Source organism: Rhynchophorus ferrugineus, unplaced genomic scaffold (genome assembly GCF_030347505.1).
Source record: "Rhynchophorus ferrugineus isolate W39M unplaced genomic scaffold, kcgeb_rfMv2 rfM11, whole genome shotgun sequence".
NCBI lineage: Eukaryota > Metazoa > Arthropoda > Insecta > Coleoptera > Curculionidae > Rhynchophorus > Rhynchophorus ferrugineus.
In genome coordinates, this window is record NW_027472590.1 from 31,839,004 (window position 1) to 31,863,071 (window position 24,068).

At 34.5% G+C, this 24,068-nt stretch overlaps 1 protein-coding gene across 4 annotated transcripts in view; it reads right to left on the reverse strand.

Annotated features, from left to right (window-relative positions):
• The window catches only part of Hers (Histone gene-specific Epigenetic Repressor in late S phase), a 211,161-nt gene that overhangs the window by 178,437 nt on the left and 8,656 nt on the right, over positions 1–24,068 (reverse strand). For 2 of the 4 annotated variants that reach the window (XM_076417081.1, XM_076417080.1), the window contains exons 3-4: positions 20,046–20,171; positions 19,846–19,969 (exon numbers count right to left, since the gene is read on the reverse strand). In XM_076417081.1, coding sequence (XP_076273196.1) covers positions 19,846–19,969; positions 20,046–20,171 — 250 coding nt within the window. Of the gene's footprint in view, positions 1–19,845; positions 19,988–20,045; positions 20,172–24,068 lie in introns of all 4 variants that reach the window. The other 2 variants (XM_076417079.1, XM_076417078.1) reach the window with 1 other exon arrangement.

Here is a 24,068-nt window from a genome sequence, read left to right on the forward strand (position 1 = left end):
TATCTTCTGTATAGGGCTGATCTGCCCACCACAAAAATAACTACTGTGACAACATACGCAGACGACACAGCAATCTTAGCATTCCATGAAGATCCAGACACAGCATTAATAAACCTACAAACCCACCTGGATCAAATACAATTATGGTTGAAGACATGGCGCATTAAAGTGAACGAACCAAAATCCACCCATGTAAGAGCCCAGTTTCTTCTCAGTGGCCACGTCAATAAACAGAATAATCGGTTTTGGAGAACACAGAATCCTCAATTAATCTATGAAACGTCATCGCATCCACTAAAAACAACTGTATGGTGTGGTATTCATGCTGGAAACATCATTGGTCCCTATTTTTTTGAAAATAACCAAGGTGTTGCACTTACTGTTACTGAACGGTACCAAGACACGATTCGAAATTTTCTTGTGCCTGAAATGGAAGAGCAAGGACGAGAGGACATGTAGTTTCAGCAAGATGGGGCCACAGCAGACACAGCTCGTTCAACAATTTAATTATTGAATGACGTTTTTTCCACGAAGATTCATTTCGCGAAATGGCGATTTAGCATGGCCAGCCAGATCTCCAGATTTAACAGTCCCAGACTTTTTTATGGGGTTTTTAAAAATCAAAAGTTTATGTAAATAAGCCCCAAACGATTCAACATCTTAAAGATAATATTCATCACGCAATTGAAGAAATTCAGCCTCAGATGTTGCAGGATGTCGTTAAAAATGCCTTAAAAAGAGCCGAAAGTTGAATAGCGAAATCGCGGTCACCATTTAGCCGATATAATTGTTCAATCATAACGAAAAAAAAAAATGTAAAGACCAGATAAACTTGTTATGAAAACCAAACTTACTTATCTTTTTTTTTAGCAAAGTTATAGACAATCAAAATGGTAGTAAAATTATATATATTATATGGATTTCTCGTGATATATCTTTACAATCTACATTTTCTAGATATAAACTTTAGATGATCCCATTACCTAAAAAACCCCATTACATAAAGATATAAAACTTAGTGTAAGTAAATGGAGTAACTAGATATTTAATTCTATAGATAACTTTAAAGAATTGTTTTAACCGGAAACTTTGTCAGATACTTTGTTGAGTACCCTCGTATATAAAACATACATTTTTATTTAACATAATTAATTGTTAAGCTGAATTAAATCGATCGACTGCGAATTTCAAAACAAATCCCAGACATCGCCCGTCCTTATTTTTTGCCAAACCTTCTTCTTAACAATGTACTTGAGGTTGTACATAAAGGAAAATCAAGCGAATATTTACGTAGCTGTGGTTCGTAATAATCAGCGTATAACCGCGTCTAAATAAAAACAGGATGAAAGAAAATATATCCGACCTAAACAGTAAACAAATATCGTTACAAACGACAGACTAGAAACAAATTTGTTTGGCGACAGACTAGAAACAAATTTGTTTGGCGATAAAGTGAAATGTCTTCAAGATATGTTAAAGATCAAACCAGCTTTTTTTGTCGTAGCAGTTTAGGCTCTTAAAAAGGCTCAACGATGAAAATGTTTTAGAAATATACATTTTATAAATTCCAAAAATCATTATATTGTAACAGTCATTACTGTTTCTTTCAAATGGATTATTTCTATGCGTGACATAACAAGACATAGATATACGAAATGCTTTCCATATTAGTCTTGAGACAGAAAAGGAAAGAGATAATTGTTGGGTTCTATTTATTGTAGATAATAATTCATTTTAAATAATATGAAGTTAATGGTGAGGCCGAAATAATTTTCAATAAAGATTCCATTAATGAGACAACGTACTACTACGATTCGATCACAATAACTGCTCTGTGAGGATTGTAATAGTAACTCCTGAGGAAGTGTCAAAATAAATTAGGCACCAAAGAAAGCGTTTGGTTTGATTGCCCACCTTGTTTCATGCTTATTTTATTATTGTGAAATATATTTTTTTTATAACATCTTTATTAGATACGCTTAGTACAATCTTAATTATTATTATTATTACAATAAATTTATTACTACTTTTCCTATGTGCTTGGTTTAATTAACAAGCAAGACGAGTGCGAGAAAATACATCAGTATGTATTCCTCAATTATAAAATTACAATTATTTATTAATTATTAACTTATAGCTATAGTTTACACTAATAATACACACTAAATGTTCGCACAAGTTCGTATGGTTTTGTTCGTTTCAATCTCCTGACATCCTGTGCGCTGTCTAGCAGTTGTATTGCTTCCACGTTAGAATGATTTAGTAATCTTCTTTCGTGTTTCAAGGCGAAATCCTGCACAACTTCGCAAATCCATTTGATTTCTAGGTCATCGTGCAGTTCTTCATTGGTTACATAGCGATAGGCATTGGTAATCAATCGAAGAATCTTGTTTTGACAGCGCTGTATGACTAACTGATTTGAATTTTTAGTGCAACCCCATATTTGCACCCCATAGGTCCAAATTGGCTTTATAATTGTATTATAGATCAACCTCCTTGATTTTAGATCAAGTTGAGAGTATCTTCCCACTAACCAGTATAGTTGTTTTATTTTGGTTCTAATGTGTTTTGCTTTTTGTCTAACGTGATGCTTCCAATTTAATCTACCGTCAAGATGGATTCCAAGGTATTTTGCTGATTCTGCTTGAGGAATCGGGCATCCATTGAGTGATATAATTAAGTTTTTATTATTTCGCCTTAATGCAAAATTAACGAGGACAGATGTGGAGCTATTAAGTTGAATTTTCCAATCTTTTGTCCATTTGTAGATTTTGTTGACTGCCACTTGCAGCCACTTTTCTATTGCCCTAGGCAGAGATATATCTTTTGCCATAATAACTGATTGTGAAATATGGGTGAACTAAAAAAGCTGGTGTCATTTAACTAGTTTCATTTCAGAAATACCCACTCACAAATTAACCAAGTGCATCGAATTACAGATGTGACTAAAAAGCTTCTGGGAAATTAAGGCGTGTGCTCAGATGTTTTTCTCAATTTTGCACAGCTCTTGACGAAGTGTAGCATAAAATATCACATTAACCCTAATGAGATAGAAACTGATCTTCATATATCATTAATAGATACTTCTGTGTTAAACATAAAGGTACATCCTCTAGTCTCAAAGTGATAAAGTGTATTGGTAGTTCTCCATATTATTTACATCAGTAATCTCCTCAAAACATTATTGAGCACAACTACGACATTTGCTGATGGTACGGCAGTAGTGGAAATTGCAAATAGCTCGACTCGAAAGCCCCAATCCACTTTTGATTAAAAAACGCTTTAAAACAAAATGTGTACATAATAATCGTTATAACAACTAAATAAAAATAAACAAAAACTTAATTTAACCTATCTACTACAACTATTTTCATTCTACTATATACACACAATTTAGCTTAGTACCTATCTAAACCTATTCATCTATTTGAAATATTATTTTAACTACCACCAACTAACCACTATGAAGTCCAAAAAAAGGTGCCGAACCCAAACGGTTATATTAATTTAGATTTGTCTTGTTGGTAATTTAAGTTTGTGTATGTCACAAAATTATATTATTTTTTCAAAAAAAGAATTCTCCTCGAACCTCCTTTTTTGAAGTCGGTTAAAAAATGTTTTAGTTTTGCCTTGCATATGTCAAAAAAAAAGGAATATTTAGAAAGAAACAATACGAACCGCACTGCATTGTTTATAATTATTTCTTATATATAAAAAACTGCCACTATATAAGCAAATAAACTGTTTAAAGAAAAAAAAAACATGTAACCATGTGCACAATTGCGATCTTGTGTCAAAGTATTAAAATTCAAACCAAAACAACGAAACTAATTCGAGTCGTCGTTACAGTTTTCGGGAATCGCAAAACAACGATCGACGAACATAAACCGAAAAGCAATTGCTAAATCATCTTGTGCGCATTTCGGTCGTTCCACAACATTTTCTGTGTCGGTCTAGTCGACGAGGTTGTTTTCCGATTCGGCGAAGTTAAAATTCTGTAATTTTCTACGAAACCATTAGTAAACAGCTAAGTGACGGGCTGTGGCAAATGTTGGGGCGCCATTATATTTGTATTAAAACCGAGCGCGGACGATAACAACTAATATCCAAGGGTGTAAAACCCGATAAAGGAATGGACAGATTTAGCTATCGATTTATTATTTAGAAATTTATTTGTATAAATGAGTCAATATGGGTACAACTGTCAGTTGCGAGTTAAAAACGATGTTCTAAATTACAGGGAAGTGAACAAGATGACGAACCTAAAAAAGAAACAGTGACTGCAAATAAGGAATTGTAGCAACCGCTACAACCCTTTAGGCCACCACGTATTCACTTAAACTAAGTTTAAATTTTGCCGACTATAAAAGATCATCACGACGACGTCTCGCTCTCTTTTCTTTTCTCTACCCCTCTGTAACAGTACCACTTCCACAGCGCTACCGTACTTCCTTTACTTTAACCTAATATATTATCTACTCTCCCGTCGACCACATATATCATTCAATATTAAAATAAACAAGTTTTATTCAACCAGTGTTTTCAGTTATCGTGCGAATTCCTTCCACAAAATTAAGTAATTACAAAAGTAGTGAGTGTTCGAACAAACAATCGTAGCGACGCCACACATTCCGACCGACCAGACGAACATTCCCACAGAATGTTTCAGGCACTGAGGCCCGCTACCTAGTCTAAGTGATTTGACAAATATTCTAACAAAACTAGAAAGAAGAAAGTTGCTGCTTTGTTGGGAATCGAACCCACGACCTCCGCGTGAGTTTAACGTTCTAACGATTAGACCATAGAAACAGATGTCTACTATGTTTTAGGTGGTTAGTGCATAAAAATAAAATGGAATAGCTTTTATACTGAGCTACTTCCCAAATATCGAGCCTATATCTCCCCTTCCCCCCATCTGATCCTAACTTGTTACCAATGAGACCACCTCGACCACTCTTTCGAATAAAAAAATAATTGTCAAAATCGATCCATGATTGACGGAGAAATCGGCGAACATACATTATAAACAAATATATAGTGCCGAACATATAACCTCCTCCTTTTTCGAAGCCGGTTAATAAAATGAATAACATTTCAATTTAGTTTGGTTATGTTTGACGTTTTTATTGTTTAAATGTTCATATTTCATTGAGAAATAAATTTAGCTTGATTTTTAATAAAAATTAATGGTTCTATTTAAAAAACAATTAATCACAATGCGAATAGTTACTATTGAAAGTTACGAACTCAAAGTCAAATAAAATTTCGATCAATAGAAACTTATTGTGTTGCTCAAATTTACTAATATACCTTTCTTCTTCGTTGAGTATATATATATATATATATATATATATATATATATATATATTTCCTCTATTACCAGTAAAAAACTAATGTTTTATAATTTTTTTATGAATTTATGTTCATTTTATTGTCCTACGCCGACCTAAATGCCAAAAGATATTGTTCGGCGGCTTTCCTAGACATATCTCAGGCTTTTGACAAAGTATGGCATACGGGCTTGCAGGTTAAACTAAAGAAACTTCTCCCTCATCCGGACTATCAGCTACTAAAATCGTATCTCACTGACAGACATTTTATTGTAAATCAAGGCGATGAATATACCGAACTAAATCCCATATATTCAGGAGTTCCGCAAGGTAGTGTACTGGGTCCAGTACTGTATCTTCTGTCTACGGCTGATCTGCCCACCACAAAAATAACTACTGTGGCAATATATGCAGACGATACAGCAATCTTAGCATCCCATGAAGATCCAGTCACAGCATCAATAAACCTACAAACCCACCTGGAGCAAATACAATTATGGTTGAAGACATGGCGCATTAAAGCCAATGAATCAAAATCCACGCATATAACGTTTACCCTGCGTAGAAGAACATGTCCACCAGTAAATATCAATCATCGTCAACTCCCCCAAGCACAGCATGTTAAATATCTTGGTATGCATTTAGATCGACGCCTAACCTGGAAGAACCACATACTCTCTAAACGGAAACAACTAGGACTAAAATTATATCAAATGTATTGGCTCAATGGGCGCAAATCCAAGTTATCATTAGATAACAAGGTATTGCTGTATGAGTCTATACTCAAGCCCATTTGGACATATGGAATTCTACTATGGGGTACCGCTAGCAAATCTAATATATCCATCATTCAACGGTTCCAAAATAAGGTGTTGCGTGCCATTGTTGATGCTCCATACTATATTTCAAATAAAGTGATACAACGCGATATTCCTCTAGAACCTATAACGAGTGTTATCCAACGTGTTTGTGTGAAGTACTTCAAAAGAGTATCAGTGCATCCCAATGTACTCGCTAATCAGCTAAATATGCGACGTGATAGTGAAGTGTGTAGACTAAAACGTTTAACACCACCTGATCTGATTACTGGACATATGTAGAGTTTAGAATAAGCATTAGAATAAGACTAATTAATTAAGATAATATTTTATACAGAAGATTGCTTAATGAAGTGATTTTCTACATGCCATGTATATATAATATAAACAGAAGAAATACTTATTGCCAATAGGGCAGATTGTGGATTCACGAAGAGTAATAAAAAAAAAATTTATTGTCCTCGTAATTTACTTTTACTTATACCTTCGGTTACTATAGTAAAATAAGTAAATTAATTGTCATACCTTTGAATAGTGTTGACCCCAATTTTACTAATAAATAAATACATAAATAAATAAATAAATAATACATAAAGGCATATCAAGAGACTCGTCACATAATTTGTACTGAAGTCTAGCCAAAGAGCATTCCTATTATAATAATGAGCATTGATACGAATTTCGAGACCAAATACCCATAAAATACGTTGATGACTCAAAATCCATTAACTTCAGTCATCAGGTATTATGGAAACAACAGAAAAAACCAATTACGAGACAAACAGCGTTTAGTGCCTTTTCCCACAGAATTCTTTTTATGAGACTAAACATATAACGTTAACGCACTAACCTAATTTCGTTACGTCTAAATTATATTGTTATTTTCTTCAAATAGATATGATAATTAATTAAAAATTATTTCTAATAGGCAATATTGCAGGTTCCTACCATTAGACACTACAAAGGTGATGAATGTAGAGTAGAAAGAGAACAGAACAGAAGTGATGCGCAATTTTTAATTGTTGTCATTGTCATATACTGTCAAATAAAAAAAAATATGAAAATAAAAATCATCCATAATCGACTGTTTGCTTTCGGTGTTTTGCCTTAATATAGTGAATTTTTAAACGAATTCTAACATCTCATTTCCACTAATACCTTAAAGTGTACCATAAAAAACCTTGAGAACCAATGCCTTAGACGTCTGTCACCAGGCAATTTCTGCTTATACTATTTTAAAGCAAGACTAGTAATTAAAGATTAACATGGACATTAAAGACTAACAATATAAACAGACAATAACGTTTATCTGTGTGATAACTAATAAAAAAAAACACCGTATTATACTATACAATTGATGCATAATCTATATTGTTTATTGTATTAATTCCCACAAAACAAACTCAACCACATACCGATATTTCTTGGAAAGAAATAATTATTTCTGTTTTATTCAACCACTGTGGACGGGAAGCGATCGACTGTATATATTATTCAATAAAACATGCTTTTGTTTTGTTCTTAAAATATATTTCGCCACTTATTTCGTGGTAAGTATGTTACAAAACTAAAAATATTTTAAGGAAGACAAAACCCTAATTATATCACTTGAGGACTGCCCAATTGGGCTTGAGAACTCCAGCAGAAGTATCGTTATTCAGTGGCCAAGCACCCAATGTTGGCCTTGCGTGATATTTTTGAAGACTAAAGAAGGGTAAATGCCTAACAAATATTGGAACTGAGTTGGTGAAACCATTTATGAAAATAAGACGAATAAGAGGAAAGTTAAGTTTTCATCACCTCTAGAAAAAATAATCCAATATTTTCAAAAGAAGAAAAGAAGTTGGACAAGAAACAAAACTTACCTACTGATGATCCTCAAATAAACAGCCATTAGAAAGGAAAATACAATTTATGTGATCGTAAGAATGATTCGAAATGTATAGGAAACTGCCGCAAATGCATATTTTTAATAAATTAAGAAGACAATTTATTGACTGACGGGTAACTACATTGACTCGACAAAATTATTAATAATAATTGCCATATTGATTGAAATTTTATTGATACATATTAAAATATACTGGTTTCAAAACACATATGACACATTTCCGCTATAGAAAATTATTGACTCATTGATACAGTCACCCCTTAGGATTATTATCAAAACCGGTGTGGCCAAATCGACCCCATGACCTCACCAAAACGAAGACAGGTAATCAAGAGAACGAACTGCAATCTCTGTGCGACACTTGTTGAGCTTGAATTCCCATGATTCGGAACGTATCCGAACCGGATTGGTGGCTGATGAATCGTCGAAAAAATACCGATTCCTTGGTACCCCGACTTTTCGCCAGCACCATCTGAATTTTACGTACGAGTGTAATAATATATTATTATAATTATATTTAACAGATAATATACGTAACAATAAGTTAAAAATTGCATGGCAAAAATAAATTTAATTTGCAAAAAAATAAGTTCAAAATTGAGTTGAGAACATGAAAAAATGTTAGGACTGCTTTGATGGTGATGTAAAAGGAATTTCGTTCTTAAGATTACCCATGAGCTGGTGAAACAATACCTATACAATATAACAGTAGGGGAACTGTCCCACCGCCTTTACCACTGCACCACCAAGCCGGCGCCGCGGTTTTTATTGAAAACATTTTTTGCGTGTTGCAGCAACAATAAATATTAGAACGGGCGCCGTCACTAAAATATCTTAAAAAATAAAAAACAATATAACCTTAAATTCACCGAAAAGAAATCGTCTCGTTAGTTGTCTCAGAGTTTAAATGTAAGAAATTTATAAAATCAGTAAGTAGTTTTTTCAATTGACCATTAATTTAATACAATTATTTCCATTTTCATTTGAGCGATGTAGAACATAACTTCATGCACTGTTGGGTAATATAGAAGAATTATTATACCATTTTGTATATTTAGATGAGACATGGATAATTCAGAATGGTACATTGGGTCACTCATGGCAAGATGATAATAAATATAGTGTAAAGACAACAAAAGTTGATGGAAAAAGATAAACGTTGGTATAACTATCGATTAGGTTTTGTTAGTCATAACATTTATTAACAGTTCATTGCAGACATATAGTTCTTCATACTGGAAACAGGAATGGTTTATTCTTGGTGCAGAATTAGCGTTTTCCTCTATGTCTAAGGGTGACTACCACGGAGAAATGAACCATAACTTGTTTTTGTAGTCGTTTGAAAATCAGCTTTTAAAGAAGTTGGAGGAACCATCAGTTATTGTTATGGACAATACACGATATTATAGTACACTGGTGGAAAAGATCCTAACAAGTGTACCAACAAAGACGTTTATAGATTGCTAAGAAAAGTGTTTAATATACTTGGGAACCAAAATAGGGGGTTAAAAGCTCTAAATAAAATGCAACGACAACGTCATTATTTATTATTATCGAATGCATTTGTGTATTGACAGAATGACGTTCGCGATTTACGTTGGTGCCATTGTATAACGTAACATTCAACAATTACAGCGCATTCTATGATTCATCGTTAGCACTGTCACATGCTGATACCGTAAACCATAAACAACTAAAGCTATATTTAAAATATAATTAGCTCGGTGTTTTATAAGCGTTTTATTACCGGTTTGACGTTTCTCTCGTAGCACGAAGTACCGTAACTGGTCTCAACAGCCACCGCTCCGGAACGTAACTAGTATATCCTTAAATTTATTCAGCATTATGCCTAGTGAATGAGCTTGTAATTGAGCCACACAGATGAGCGAACGACAATTTCGCATATTAATCGTGTGTTTTAGTGCTGCAGATGTATAAACACAAGTACCCTGACATTTTGAGGAGTTAGATATAGAATAAAATCGACTGCAATTAACAGTTCAATTGAAAAGTCCCCGGCCTACCATAGTAAAACACTTTTTTTTTTGGCAGAACTGGTTTCTTTTATTCAACATAATTCCCTTCAAGGGTGACATACTGATTATAGCGACCCTCCAACATTTCGATACCAATTTTGTAGTACGATTTGTCCTTTGCTTCAAAATAGGCCTCAGTTTCGTCGATCACCTGTTCACTTAACGAAAATGTTTTCCCAGCGAGCATTCTTTTGAGATCCTAGAACAGGAAATAGTCGCTGGGGGCCAGATCTGGAGAATACGGTGGATGAGGAAGCAATTCGAAGCCCAATTCATGGATTTTTGACACGATGCATTGTCTTGATGAAGCAGCATTTTCTCTTTCTTTAAATGCGGCCGATAATGGCGATTTCGTCCTTCGAACGGTTCTATAACGCTATGTAATAGACGCCGTTGATGGTCCTTCCTTTTTCAAGGTAGTCAATGAAAATTATTCCATGCGCATCCCAAAGTACAGATGCCACAACCTTATCAGCCGACTGTGCGTTTTCCCAGGCTTTGGAGCGGGTTCATCGTGTGCAGTCCACTCGGATGACTGTCGATTGAACTTCGGAGTGAAATAATGGAGCCATGTTTTATACAAGGTCGCATATCGACGGAAAAACTCGGGTTTATTACGCTTGATCATCTTCAAGCACTGCTCCGAATCATCAACTCGTCGTTGTTTTTGGTCAAAAGTGAGCTCGCACGGCACCCACTTTGCACAGAGCCTTCTCATAACCAACTATTCGTAAATGATATAATGTACACGTTCAGTTGATATCTTTAGAGTGTCTGCTATTTCATTCAATTTCAATTTACGGCCATTCAAAATCATTTTGTGGATTTTTTAAAATGTTTTCATCGGTAACAACCTCTTTTGGGCGTCCACTGCGTTTACCGTCTTCGGTGCTCATTTCACCATGTCTAAACTTAGCATACCAATCCTTAACAGTTGATTTTCCTGGGGCAGTGTCCCGAAATTCGGCATCAAGTTTTTGCTTCAACTGTATTTTTTCCTTCAAAAATCAATATTTTATCAACGCGCGAAATTCTTATTTATCCATTTTTTTCACAATAAAAAAGGTTGCTTCACTCAAAATGCTATATTTTCACAAACTAATGATCCGAGAGCTGTCAAATTTATACACGCATCTTTTGAGGGTTAGGGCTAACTAAAATCATATGGATTTAATTTTAGTAGCGCCATCTATGTGTCAGGCCGGGTACTTGTCAATTGACCTGTTATATCGCAAAATTGTAAAATGGACTTACGAACTATGGATTTCTTTCAAATTCACACATCAAGTAATATTCGGCACGCTGATTAAGCAATCGTTCGCCAAAATGAATTAGTTCTTATAGTTTCCGAGTTATAGGCCATTGCATTATTAGATACATCAACTGTCCGCTCTGTTTTTCGATATAGGACAAAATTGAAAATTTAGCTTATGAATTACGGATGTTGTTCCAATTCATACACTAAGTACCGCCAAATATTGGTAATTCCTAGATTTTATTTGATTTTTAGGTTATCGTATTCGTTGATTAAGTAAAGATAAGGTAATTTAACTGTAGAACTTACATCTCAAATCTCAAAAACGTTTGCTGAAATCTAAATGGCTGACAAAAATTGCTCTTCTTTGGACGGAGAAAGCGATAATATCACTTATTTTCGAATATATATATATATATATATATATATATATATATATATATATATATATATATATTCGAAAATAAGTGATATTATATATATATATATATATATATATATATATATATATATATATATATATATATAATGGTTCTAACGGTTTATTTTCGCAGAAAAAATAATATATAACCAGCACACGAAAATCACTTTTTTCAAACTTTTGTTAAAATCGCAGATGTTATCTTCGTCAATCCATTTGATTTTGAGGTTATCGTGCAGCTCTTCGTTGATTATTTAGCGATAAGCATTGGTAATTAATTGTAGAACTTTTGGCAGCGTTTGGCGGTCGAAATAGGCTTTATGATAGACTGATAAACCAATCTTTTTGATTTTAACTCAAGCTGAGAGTATCTTACATGTTTCTGATTTAACCAGCCCTCGATATGGATGCCGAAGTATTTAGCTGATTCTGATTGAGGAATCGGGCCTCCGTCAAATGATATAATTAGGTTCTAGTCATTTCGTCGCAACGCAAAATTAACATGAACAGATTTGGAGCTATTAAGATGTATATTTCAGTCTCTATTCCATTTGTAGATTATGTTGACCGCTACTTGTACTTTCTCTATAGCCTTAGACTGAGATACCTATTTTGCCTTGATAACTATGTCGTCAAGAAATGTTCCAAGTACCGTTCATTTGTTGTTGGGATATTAGCACTGTAGACCACATACAAGAGTGGTAGCTCCAGCCGAAATAGGATTGAGGAATGAAAATGTTCCTTCATGCAAGCCTCTGACTTTCTTTCAAAAAAAATATGACAACAGCAGCTGACAATATTTTCGTCGCAGGAATTTGTTATATGATATAAATGTTGCAGCATACTCAAAATATCACAGTATTCTATCAATACATGCCAGTTGAGGGCAGAAGTGAAAATTAACTAACAAAACAAACCACCCCCGTATATAGATTTAACTCCATAACCAAATCCCAATTAAATTCTATGCCTTTTTGTTCCTCCGTATACCAACTAAACTGCACAAAAAAAATACATACAAAAACAACAAACTGAATCATTGTTGCGCAACTGATTGTAAGCCAAAACCTGTTTTGTGTTTACGATTGATCGTTGGCCAACATTATTTTAAGCTTGTAAAGTTCTCGATTATGCACGAAGGTAACTTCGGTGCGAAAATGTCTTTACACGGTCTTTTCATTCCCGGAATCGGAATCCAGCTAGATACGGTTCTAAAGAAAATTATTTAGTCGATGAAAACATTTTTTATCGCAATATAAAACACAGAAAACCTGCACCTTAAGAAAAGAAATGCGGGTTTCAAATTGGCCTAAGTCCTCCGTGAATCACCCCAAATATTATATGTGTCACCGAAATACCAGAATGATTCAGTGACGGGTTTTATTGTTCATAAACAGAACCTCTGTAATTATCGAGTGATATCTAATTTTCATCTAATAATTGAATACATATATCCTTATCTTTTTTAATAATAGATCAATTGAAAAGTCCTCGGCCTATCATAATAAAACAAATTTTTTTGGCAACATTATTTTTTTTATTCAACATAATTCCCTTCAATCCGACTTTTCCTCCAACTTTTCGATACCATTTTTGTAGTACAATTTGTACTCTGCTTCAAAATAGGCCTCAGTTTTGGCGATGACCTCTTCATTCGAACGAAAATTTCTTCCCAGCATGCATTCTTTCGAGATCTGAGAAGAGGAAATAGTCGCTGGGGGCCAGATCTGAAGAATACGGTGGATGAGGAAGCAATTCGAATCCCAATTCATGGATTTTGGCCATCGTTTTCACTGACTTGTGACACGGTGCATTGTCTTGGTGAAGCAATACTTTCTTTTTCTTCAAATGGGACCGTTTTTCGGCGATTTCGTCCTTCAAACGGTTCAATAACGCTATATAATAGTCGCTGTTGATGATCCTTCCTTTTTCAAGGTAGTCAATGAAAATGATTTCATGCGCATCGCAAAATACAGACGCCATAACTTTGCCAGCCGACTACGGCGTTTTCCCACGCTTTGGAAGGGGTTCATCGCGTGCAATCCACTGGGATGACTGTCGATTGGACTTCGGAGTGACATGGTGGAGCCATGTTTCATCCATTGCCACATATCGACGCAAAAACTCGGGTTTATTACGCTTGATCATCTTCAAACAGTTCTCCGAATCATCAACTCGTCGTTGTTTTTGGTCAAAAGTGAGCTCGGCACCCACTATGCACAGAGCTTTCTCATACCCAAATATTCGTAAATGATATGATGTACATGTTCAGTTAATATCTTTAGAGTGTCTGCTATTTCATTCAATTTCAATTTACGGTCATTAAAAATCATTTTGTGGATTTTTTAATGTTTTCGATGGTAACAACCTCTTTTGGGCGTCCACTGCGTTCACCGTTTTCGGTGCTCATTTCACCACGTCTAAACTTAGCATACCAATCCTTGATTTTCCTGGGCCAGTGTCCGGAAACTCGGTATCAAGCCAAGTTTTTGCTTCAACTGTATTTTTTCCTTTCAAAATGCAGTATTTTATCAACACGCGAAATTCCTTTTTATCCATTTTTATCACAATAACAATAGTTGCTTCACTCAAAACGCTATAATTCACAAACTAATGATCCGACAGCTGTCAAATTTATACACGCATCTTTTGAGGGTTAGGGCTAACTAACAAACATATGGATTTAATTCTAGTAGCACCATCTATGTGTCAGGCCGGGGACTTTTCAATTGACCTATTAAGTGCAATAATTGTATAAAATATTCCAATATTATTTCATATCTAATCAGCGATATATATTGGTGAAAATGTCTGAAATTTGTGAAAAGTATTAATATAAACAAGTGTTACACTACCCAATCTAATTAAATCATGAAATTCGACGGCTTTGACATTCCTCTTTCGTAAAATAACAGCATCATTGACTTATTTGGTATATGCAGACGCCAATCATGGAATACACAAAATTAAATTTTCGGTATTCACAGCTCTTGTTATTCTATTGAAGAAATCTGCAGCTAGAGCCCATCAAATACCTGTCAGCTTTGGTTTAATCAATGTAAAAGTGGTGCTTTTGACGTCAATGACAAAGAACCGTTTGGAAAACCAAAAAGGTTTAGAAGATATTGAACTGCAATACTTACTGGACGAAAACTCACTTCACCAAGAGACAGCTTAGACGACAAAATATAGAATATAATACAAAATATAGACCTCCGTAAGAAATAAAAAGGAATATGAAATTTATTAATATAAAAGCATTTGTAAGATACACATTAAGATCATACCCAAAAATGTATCTAAAAATAAAATTTCACTTTCAAATGTATCGAAGCTGAAGCTGTGGGGCCACAAAAGGTACACTGAAGGTGCTGATATACCCGTAATCGTAAACTATTCCAATTAAGACACCTTCAAGCTTTGAAAAAGTAGTTCTTAGTTCGTGGATGATGGTCTTTTTGATGAGAAAAATACCGTTCAAGCGCAGCAATGGCTTGAAGAATGTTATAATGAATCCGCTCCATCACAAGCAATAACAAAACGTTAGTTCGCTGGCTTCAAACGTGGTCATAGAGGCACCGATGATGCAGAACGCAGTGGACGTTCAAATGAGGTGGTAACATCAGAAAACATCAAAAAAATTCACGATCATTTTGAATGATCGAAAAGTGAAGTTACGTGAGTTAGCTAATATCGTAAAGATATCAAAAGAACGTGTTGGTTTTATAATGCATGAGCATTTGACTATGAGAAAGCTCCGTTCAAAGTGGGTGATGCATTTGCTCGCTGTTGACCAAAAAAAAAGGAACGTGTTGATGATTTTTCGTGTTCTACAAAAGTGGTATTGAAATGTTATACCGGCGCTAGAATGATTGTGTGGCTCTTGATGGAGATTACGTTGATGAATAAATCCCATGTTGAATTTAAAAAAAGCGCGTTTTCTTTGTTACGCCCGGGACTTTTCGGCTCATGTGTTATTACATGGTGTTTATGTTATTTAGTCCATCTCTCTGTAACTTTGAAATATTCGAGAGGCAGAAGATAGTGATTATGCCGTAAAGTATTGAGATTTGGAGACATCAAAACTTGGAAAACCATAGGATATATAGAATATTATGAAAATTTGGGTAAAAACAGTGCTACTAAGAAGATCATCAAGGACATCAAACCTGGGATACTATTTCCTGGGTATTCTGCAGGCCGCCACTCTAAGATGTACATGCCTCAAGGTCGTTAAAGCAGAAAAGCGTGTTAAAAGTCCCATCAAATAGTAAAAATGTTAATGAATGGATTATGATATACCTTCTTGATTAATCCCCGATTTATCCGGTTTGTTGTAGACCATGATATGGTTCTTCAAGTATGGGAACCGATGGTCCCAAGGAAACGGAGCATATCCTCTCCGTCACGACACCAACAGCAAGTTCAAGGACACCCACCAACCACCACAAAACAAAAACAATCAGAAAAACGCGAGAGAGAGAGAGATAGACAGAGAGAAGCGCACACCGGCGCCGTATCGCCACGGGATCGACACAACTACGTCGCGGCTTTCACCCCGTGGGCGTCGCGGACCCGCCGCGATTGCACTACGTCGACGTTGACGATAGCGTCGTCATCGCCGTTTCCGCCCGGATAAGAGCGAATCGTTTCGTGCGAATGATGGAGGACGCGTTCCGATTTATTGTTATGGTTTTTTGAGGAGTATCGGAGAACTATCGGCGCGAGTGTACCACGTGGCCGCCAACTGTCGCGGCTATCGGCGAACGACTGACTGCGCTTCCTCGCGCAATTTCTCTGGAACGACGGCGTGTTCGGCGGGTTTCTGCGAAAAATTTGCGCGCATGGTGAGTCCGAACGCGACGGCGATGAGTCATGTGTTTGTCCAGTACGAGGGATACATTTCTCGAACAACAAATGCATCAAATATGTTCAATGTTGTAATATATAACAGGTCAATTGAAAAGTCCCCGGACTACCATAGTAAAACACATTTTTTTAGCAAAATTAGTTTTTTTTTTATTCAACATAATTCCCTTCAAGGGGGATACATTGATTATAGTGACCCTGCAACCTTTCGATGCCATTTTTGTAGTACGATTTGTCATTTGCTTCAAAATAGGCCTCAGTTTCGGCGATCAGTCCCAACGAGTATTCTTTTGAGATCTGAGAACAGGAAATAGTCGCTGGGAGCCAGATCTGGAGAATACGGTGGATGAGGAAGCAATTAAAAGCCCAATTCATGGATTTTTGCAATCGTTTTCACTTACTTGTGACACGGTGCATTGTCTTGGTGAAGCAGCACTTTATTTTTTTTCAAATGCGGCCGTTTTTCGGCGATTTCGCCCTTCAAACGGTCCAATAACGCTATGTAATAGTCACTGTTGATGGTCCTTTCTTTTTCAATGAAAATTATTCCATGCGCATCCCAAAATACAGACGCCATAACCCTGCCAGCCGACTGTTGCGTTCTCCCATGCTTTGAAGCGGGTTCACTCGGTCCAAATGTGCAGTCCACTCGGATGACTGTCGATTGGACTTCAGAGTGAAATGGTGAAGCCATGTTTCATCCATTATAACATATCGACGCAAGAACTCGGGTTTATTACGCTTGATCACCTTCAAACAGTGCTCCGAATCATCAACCCGTCATTAATTTTGGTCAAAAATGCTTCTCAAGTTTCTTATACCCAAATATTCGCGAATGATATGATGTACACGTTCAGTTGATATCTTTAGAGTGTCTGCTATTTCATTCAATTTCAATGTACGGTCATTCAAAATAATTTTGTGGATTTTTTAAATGTTTTCGTTGGTAACAACCTCTTTTGGGCGTCCACTGCGTTCACCGTGTTGGGTGCTCATTTCACCACGTCTAAACTTAGCATACCAATCCTTGATGGTTGATTTTCCTGGGGCGCTGTCCGGAAACTCGGAATCAAGCCAAGTTTTTCCTACAACTGTATTTTTTTCCTTCAAAAAGTCATATTTTATCAACACGCGAAATTCCTTTTTATCCATTTTTTTCACCATAACAAAAGTTGCTTCACTCAAAATGCTATAATTCACAAATTAATGATCCGGCAGCTGTCAAATTTATACCCAAATCTTTTGAGGGTTAGGGCTAACTAAAAAAACATATGGATTTAATTCTAATAGCGTCATCTATGTGTCAAACCGGGGACTCTTGACCTGGTAAGCTATATTTCGCCAGGTTAATGCTAAATAATATATATTTGATTGAATAAGGTGATTTTATAAAGTTTTTATAGCCTGATATGTATGTATTATGACAAACATAATTTTCTTTCTTTCTTTTCAGAACAGAGAAAGATAAAATGTTATAACCTCTTAATCAGATGTTCATGAATAAATGTGTGTATTGCTTTCTCTATTATTTGCAATTATACCATTGTACGTAGCTGTAATCAGTTTGCAGAATGGAAAAGACTGTCGAAGTATATTATATATATATATATATATATATATATATATATATATATATATATATATATATGTATTAGTATATATTAATATATACTATTTTATATACTCATTCAAATGGAAAAAGAAGACTATGAAAAAAAGATTTAGTTGCCACAAAAACATGATTTGTCTGAATTCCTGTAAACTGTATTAATAATAGTCAATATAATCATAAACAACAAATAAATAAAACAAATTAACAATGACGTAGTAAAATGCAACCTAAATTACATTATTACTCTTAGCAATCAACTATTCATATATCTAACAAATCAGTTTAATTTGGCAATATGATGGTCTGATTCAGTATTATTCTGCATTATAGAATAGAACAACAATAAAGTTGTAATATTGATATTAAATTTAGAATACTATCTCTATTAATACTAAAGTGCTGTTTACCAAAGTAACAAAATTAATTCACAAGTCAACCATTCATAAGATCTGATCATTCATTCACCAATATCCTCACTAAACCTGGATAATTTATTAGTCACATCACTTCAATATTGTATAGAAAATAGATTATTAATAATAGGTTTCGAGGTCTTTCTAATTTTGATAAAATACTAAAAAAAGTTTTACGAAAACCATGTCCGGAGAATATGAAGGCTCAGGTATAATTATAGCGTTTTAGTTGTTGAACGAGTTGTTTTATCAATATCATTAGCAACTTCTGTCAAGTCTTACCCAACCTAGTAACTGGCATAACTGGGATCTTTTTTTTTGTCGGATTTTACACTCTTGCCTTTTGGTCAATCACAAACAAATTTACGACCACGTCCCAGCAGGATTCGAACCCGCGACCGTAGGAGGACCGTCGTGTACCGTTGACCAATGGACAACATTTATCATTACCAGGGCTTTGTTGCACTTTATATCATTTTTAAATAAAAAAATACCAATTTTATTCTTAGGTAAGCAGCTAGTATGCCTGAAAATCTATAAAGTATATATAGATACGCTTTTTAATATAACAACAAAGAAATATGCTCCTGTTGCTTTTTTAATTCCTTATAAGACACAGAATCATTCAAAAAATATAGAACATAACTTAATTCTGACAAAAATACTTTAATTTCTAGCCTACAAATGAAAAAAAATGATTGTTTTTCATATATTCAAGGCTTAATACCCTTAAGATGATTTTTATGCGTCATATACCTGAGAATAATTAAAATTCTCTTGAGGAATATTCAAAAATTGATATTTTCAAATTTCTTAACTAGAACACTTCCATACAGATATCAGTTAGTGATGAATTTAAAATATCTACTTCTAATTTATTAATAATTTAACAAGAAATGATTGGACAAGAAAACACAGTAAAGAAGGAAACAAGAACTAAACGAAAAAAGGTAAATATGTTATTTCTTAGACGTACAATTATTAATTAGGTTGATTAGGCCCCCAGGGGATACCACAAGAAAAATGATTTTTTTCATATATTCTCATCATATATATATATATATATATATATATATATATATATATATATATATATATATATATATATATATATATATATATATAACATAATACAATAAGTCACAAAATAGATGAATTTAAATGAACTACTTCTAATCTGCTAATAATTAAATCACTTACCGTGTACAAAAGCAGTCGGTTCACCTGGTGGGGCTCCTTGTGACGCTGGAAATCCCTGAGCAACGTGGTGCGGCGATGAAAACGAACCGCTTGGGGGCGGTTGGCGATGCTGGGGTGAACCCATCTGATGACCAGACAGAGGCTATTAATTAAAATGTTATAGCTCATCGGTTGGATGGTCGCAAGACGGGTGTACCTACCCCACAGGAGATGTGATGACTCGAAGGACCGCTATGCAGTCCGGGTCCTGGAGGAGGTTGCATGCTAGACAAGGCGTCGAGAGGAGTGTAAGATTTGGAGCAAGACGGTTGTCCATCAGAAGTAGTCTAAAATAGATTTCATGCTGTTGTCAATGTGGTAACATACGAAGATTTTTAAAAAGTGATATACTAACAATCAGAACAATGTTGTCCTTGCATTACATCGATCTAGAAAAAAAATCTTGAACATGGGTTCTGTTTGATATATTCTGATAGGTGTAATAAAGAAAATGCGATTTTTTTTGGTTCAAAAGTGGCTTTATTCATCAACGCAATCTCCATTAAGGGCAACACAATCATTCCAGTGCCGCTCTAACATTTTAAAACCCCTTTTGTAGAACGATTTATCTTTTGCCACAAAATAGGCCTGTCACTAGTTGCTGTCCACTCAGATGACTTTTGAGATGATTTTTCATAGTGAAATGCTGATGCAATATCAAAACCAACACGTTCTTTTCATATATTTACGATCATCACTTTTCGATCATTCAAAACGGTTTTGTGGATTTTGTTGGTGTTTTTTTGGTATTATCACCTCATTTGGACGTCCACGATACCTTTACAACCACGTTTGAAGTCAGCAAACCAACGTTTTTTGTTGTTGGACTGAGTTGAACGTTTTTTGCTGATGGAGCGGAGTCCAGTTTTCTAGCCATTCCTTCGCTTGAACGGTATTTTATCCCATCAAGAAGCAGTGTAAAATTAAAACACGAAATTGTTTTTGATCAATTCTTTTGAAAGTAACAAAAGTACTGCCACTCTTAGCACAATAACTCACAAAATTATGAGTAGAATATCATGATTAACTGAAAATGTGGTGAATGTGTAGGAATGTTCGTCTGATCGGTCGGTCGGAATGTGTGACCGTCGACGCGATTGTTTGTCCGAACGCTCACGACCATTTTGTGGAAGGAATTCACACGGGAACAGGAAACACTGACTGAGTAAAACTTATTTATTTCGATAGGATATTTGGTTAAGTTACGTAAAGCAAGTACGGTAGCGCTGTGGAAGTGGTAGTGCTACAAGGGGGTATCTAAAAGAGAGCGAGACGTCGTTGTGGTGGACTTTTATAGCCAAGAACTGCATGTTACCAATCCACCAGCGTTTCCAACCTTTGAACCTGCTGTAGGTAAATTCGTGGTGGCCTAAAGGGTCGTAGCAGTCGCTACAAATGCAATACAACTAGTGCCAGCTATGTCTTAGGACTGGGACTTTCTCGCCCAAGTGGTATATAAGAGTATTATAGGAAAAGTGCGATTGGACATCGAAAATATTTACTTTCAAAAATATTGGGTAGCAAATTAACCATTTTTGATTTTCGCGCCCAATTAATGTCGGTCTTTGCGCACTGTCGCTGTCGAAAATGACGTAAGAGGACAGGGGTTAGTGTTCTTAGCGTCGTTAATATGTGTAAAATGTGTAGAATAGTCTGTAATTATCTGAATGTCTAGCATTACAGAGGCATGACGTTATACATATTATTTATCAGTCCAAAATAGAGTTGGTAAGCAAGATGCTGACTGGTTTTGCTTTATTTGGGGCGAATATATTAAAGTAAGAGCAAAAAGTACCATTTAAGTACAAATGTAAAGGTTTGCGAAGCCTATCAAACTTATTTCAATCTACTTTTTAAAATGCAACATAAAAAATGGACCTCACATGTGTCATTCAACTCTTGCAGAGGTGTTTTGGAGGGCGAGTTTATTTTCTTTTCCTTTTTTTATTACATGAAACCATTCATTAAGTTATATGTTACGTGTTAATGTAGGCTAGTACAGAGGTGAAAAAAGAGCAATGAAGTTTGCAGGGCCAAGAACTTGTGGGGATCTAAGTGACCATCACACAAATTGTTATTTTCGCATTGTAAATCCACTTAAAAGTAAAAATTCAAAGAAAACATCTTATCCTGATATACCATCGACATCCGCTCCAATATCCCATACAAAAAAAATACTATAATATAAAATAAATTATTTTTTATAAAATGTTTGTTTCATTATTGTATTTATATCAGAATGTTGTTATATATCGCATCTAAATTATATTACTACATACTTATATACATATTAATATATATTAATATATACTATTTTATGTACTCATTCAAACGGAAAAAGAAGACTATGAAAAAAAGATTTAGTTGCCACAAAAACATGATTTCTCTGGATTCCTGTAAACTGTATTAATAATAGTCAATATAATCATAAACAACAAATAAATAAAACAAATTAATAATGACGCAGTAAAATGCAACCTAAATTACATTATTACTCTTAGCAATCAACTATTCATATATCCAACAAATCAGTTTAATTTGGCAATATATTGGTCTGATTCAGTATTATTCCGCATTATAGAATAGAACAACAATAAAGTTGTAATATTAATATTAAATGTAGAATACTATCGCTATTAATACTAAAGTGCTGTTTACCAAAGTAACAAAATTCATTCACAAGTTAACCATTCATAAGATCTGATCATTCATTCACCAATATCCTCACTAAATCTGGATAATTTATTAATCAGTTCACTTCAATATTGTATAGAACATAGGTCGCTAATAATAGGTTTCGATGTCTTTCTAATTTTGATAAAATACTGAAAAAAGTTTTACGAAAATCATGTCTTGTATTGTAGCATTGTACATATTATGTACACTAACATAGCAGCATTTTGGAACTCCATTTATTAAGATTATTTGTTAATGTAATAAGCAAAAAGGAACAACATTTTGATTGATAATAGAAAAATAAATTTGACTGTATTTATGTTATCACAACGACTTTTTCGACTTTCTCTTAAGCCTCTCGATATTTGTCCAAGCCTTTTCGGCGTTAAAACTTCTTTCCTTCAACTTTCAACGAATAATAATCTTAAAATATTCCTTATTAACAATAAATAAAATTATTATTGTATCTAAGAGTGCGATAGTTAAAAAATTGGCTGAGAAAATACGACACAAATGTTGAGTGATCATTACATAATTTTACATAATTCGAAATGAAACTGTTATTTTAAAGATGACACATTACAGCATTTATCTATTTCCTGTTCTTTCCCAAAGAAAGGTCGAAAACAAATATATACATCTCCGTCACACTTATAGTATGGTTGAAGAAAAAACATTAAGTACACGTTGGAATGAAATAGAAATAAACCAATTACTTATATTATGTCATTGTCACTTTCTGAATATTAAAATACGACTATTGGAACTACGATATTTGGAATTATTACTCCATTCCTTTTTTCACACTTGACAATTTGAAATTATTTAACTGATGAATTAACTAATTCGTACAGCACAGAGAATGATTCAATTATCTTCGTCCTTTCCTCTCTCAAAATTAGTACGGGAAGGACTTCGTATAATTTCGTCTATTATGCAAAAACAAGAATAGAAAAACAGTCGAAGTGTGCATATGATTCAAATAATAAGAAATAATAATACTAATATAACAAATAGTACTATTTTCAGTCGCTATTTTTTTTTAATAAAAACTAATTCGACTATTTTGAGTCGATAATTCCTAACGACAATAATACGAGGGTCACTATTTATATTTCGGGAATAGGAAAAAAAAACAAATAGTTAAGCTGCGGATATATTTGTATTGTTTTTGTCTTTTGCATTCGCTTAAACCAATTTTCAAAGCATTTATTCCAAAATATTATTTTTGAACGCTTCAATAGCTTCTTTGGGCGATGATAATTTATTCTTCACGGATGGGAACAAAAAGAAGTCATTGGGTGCCAAATCAAGACTGTGCGGCAGATGACCCATCAATTCGATGTTTTGAGTGCTCAAATAGCCTCTTGTTTGATCTGATGTGTGGGAGCTCGTATTGTCATGATAAAGAACAATCCGGCGTCTCTTGTTTGTTTTCCTTATTTCACCGAAGACTTCTGGTAAACAAATGGTTGTGTACCAATCAGAATTTACTGTTATACAATCCT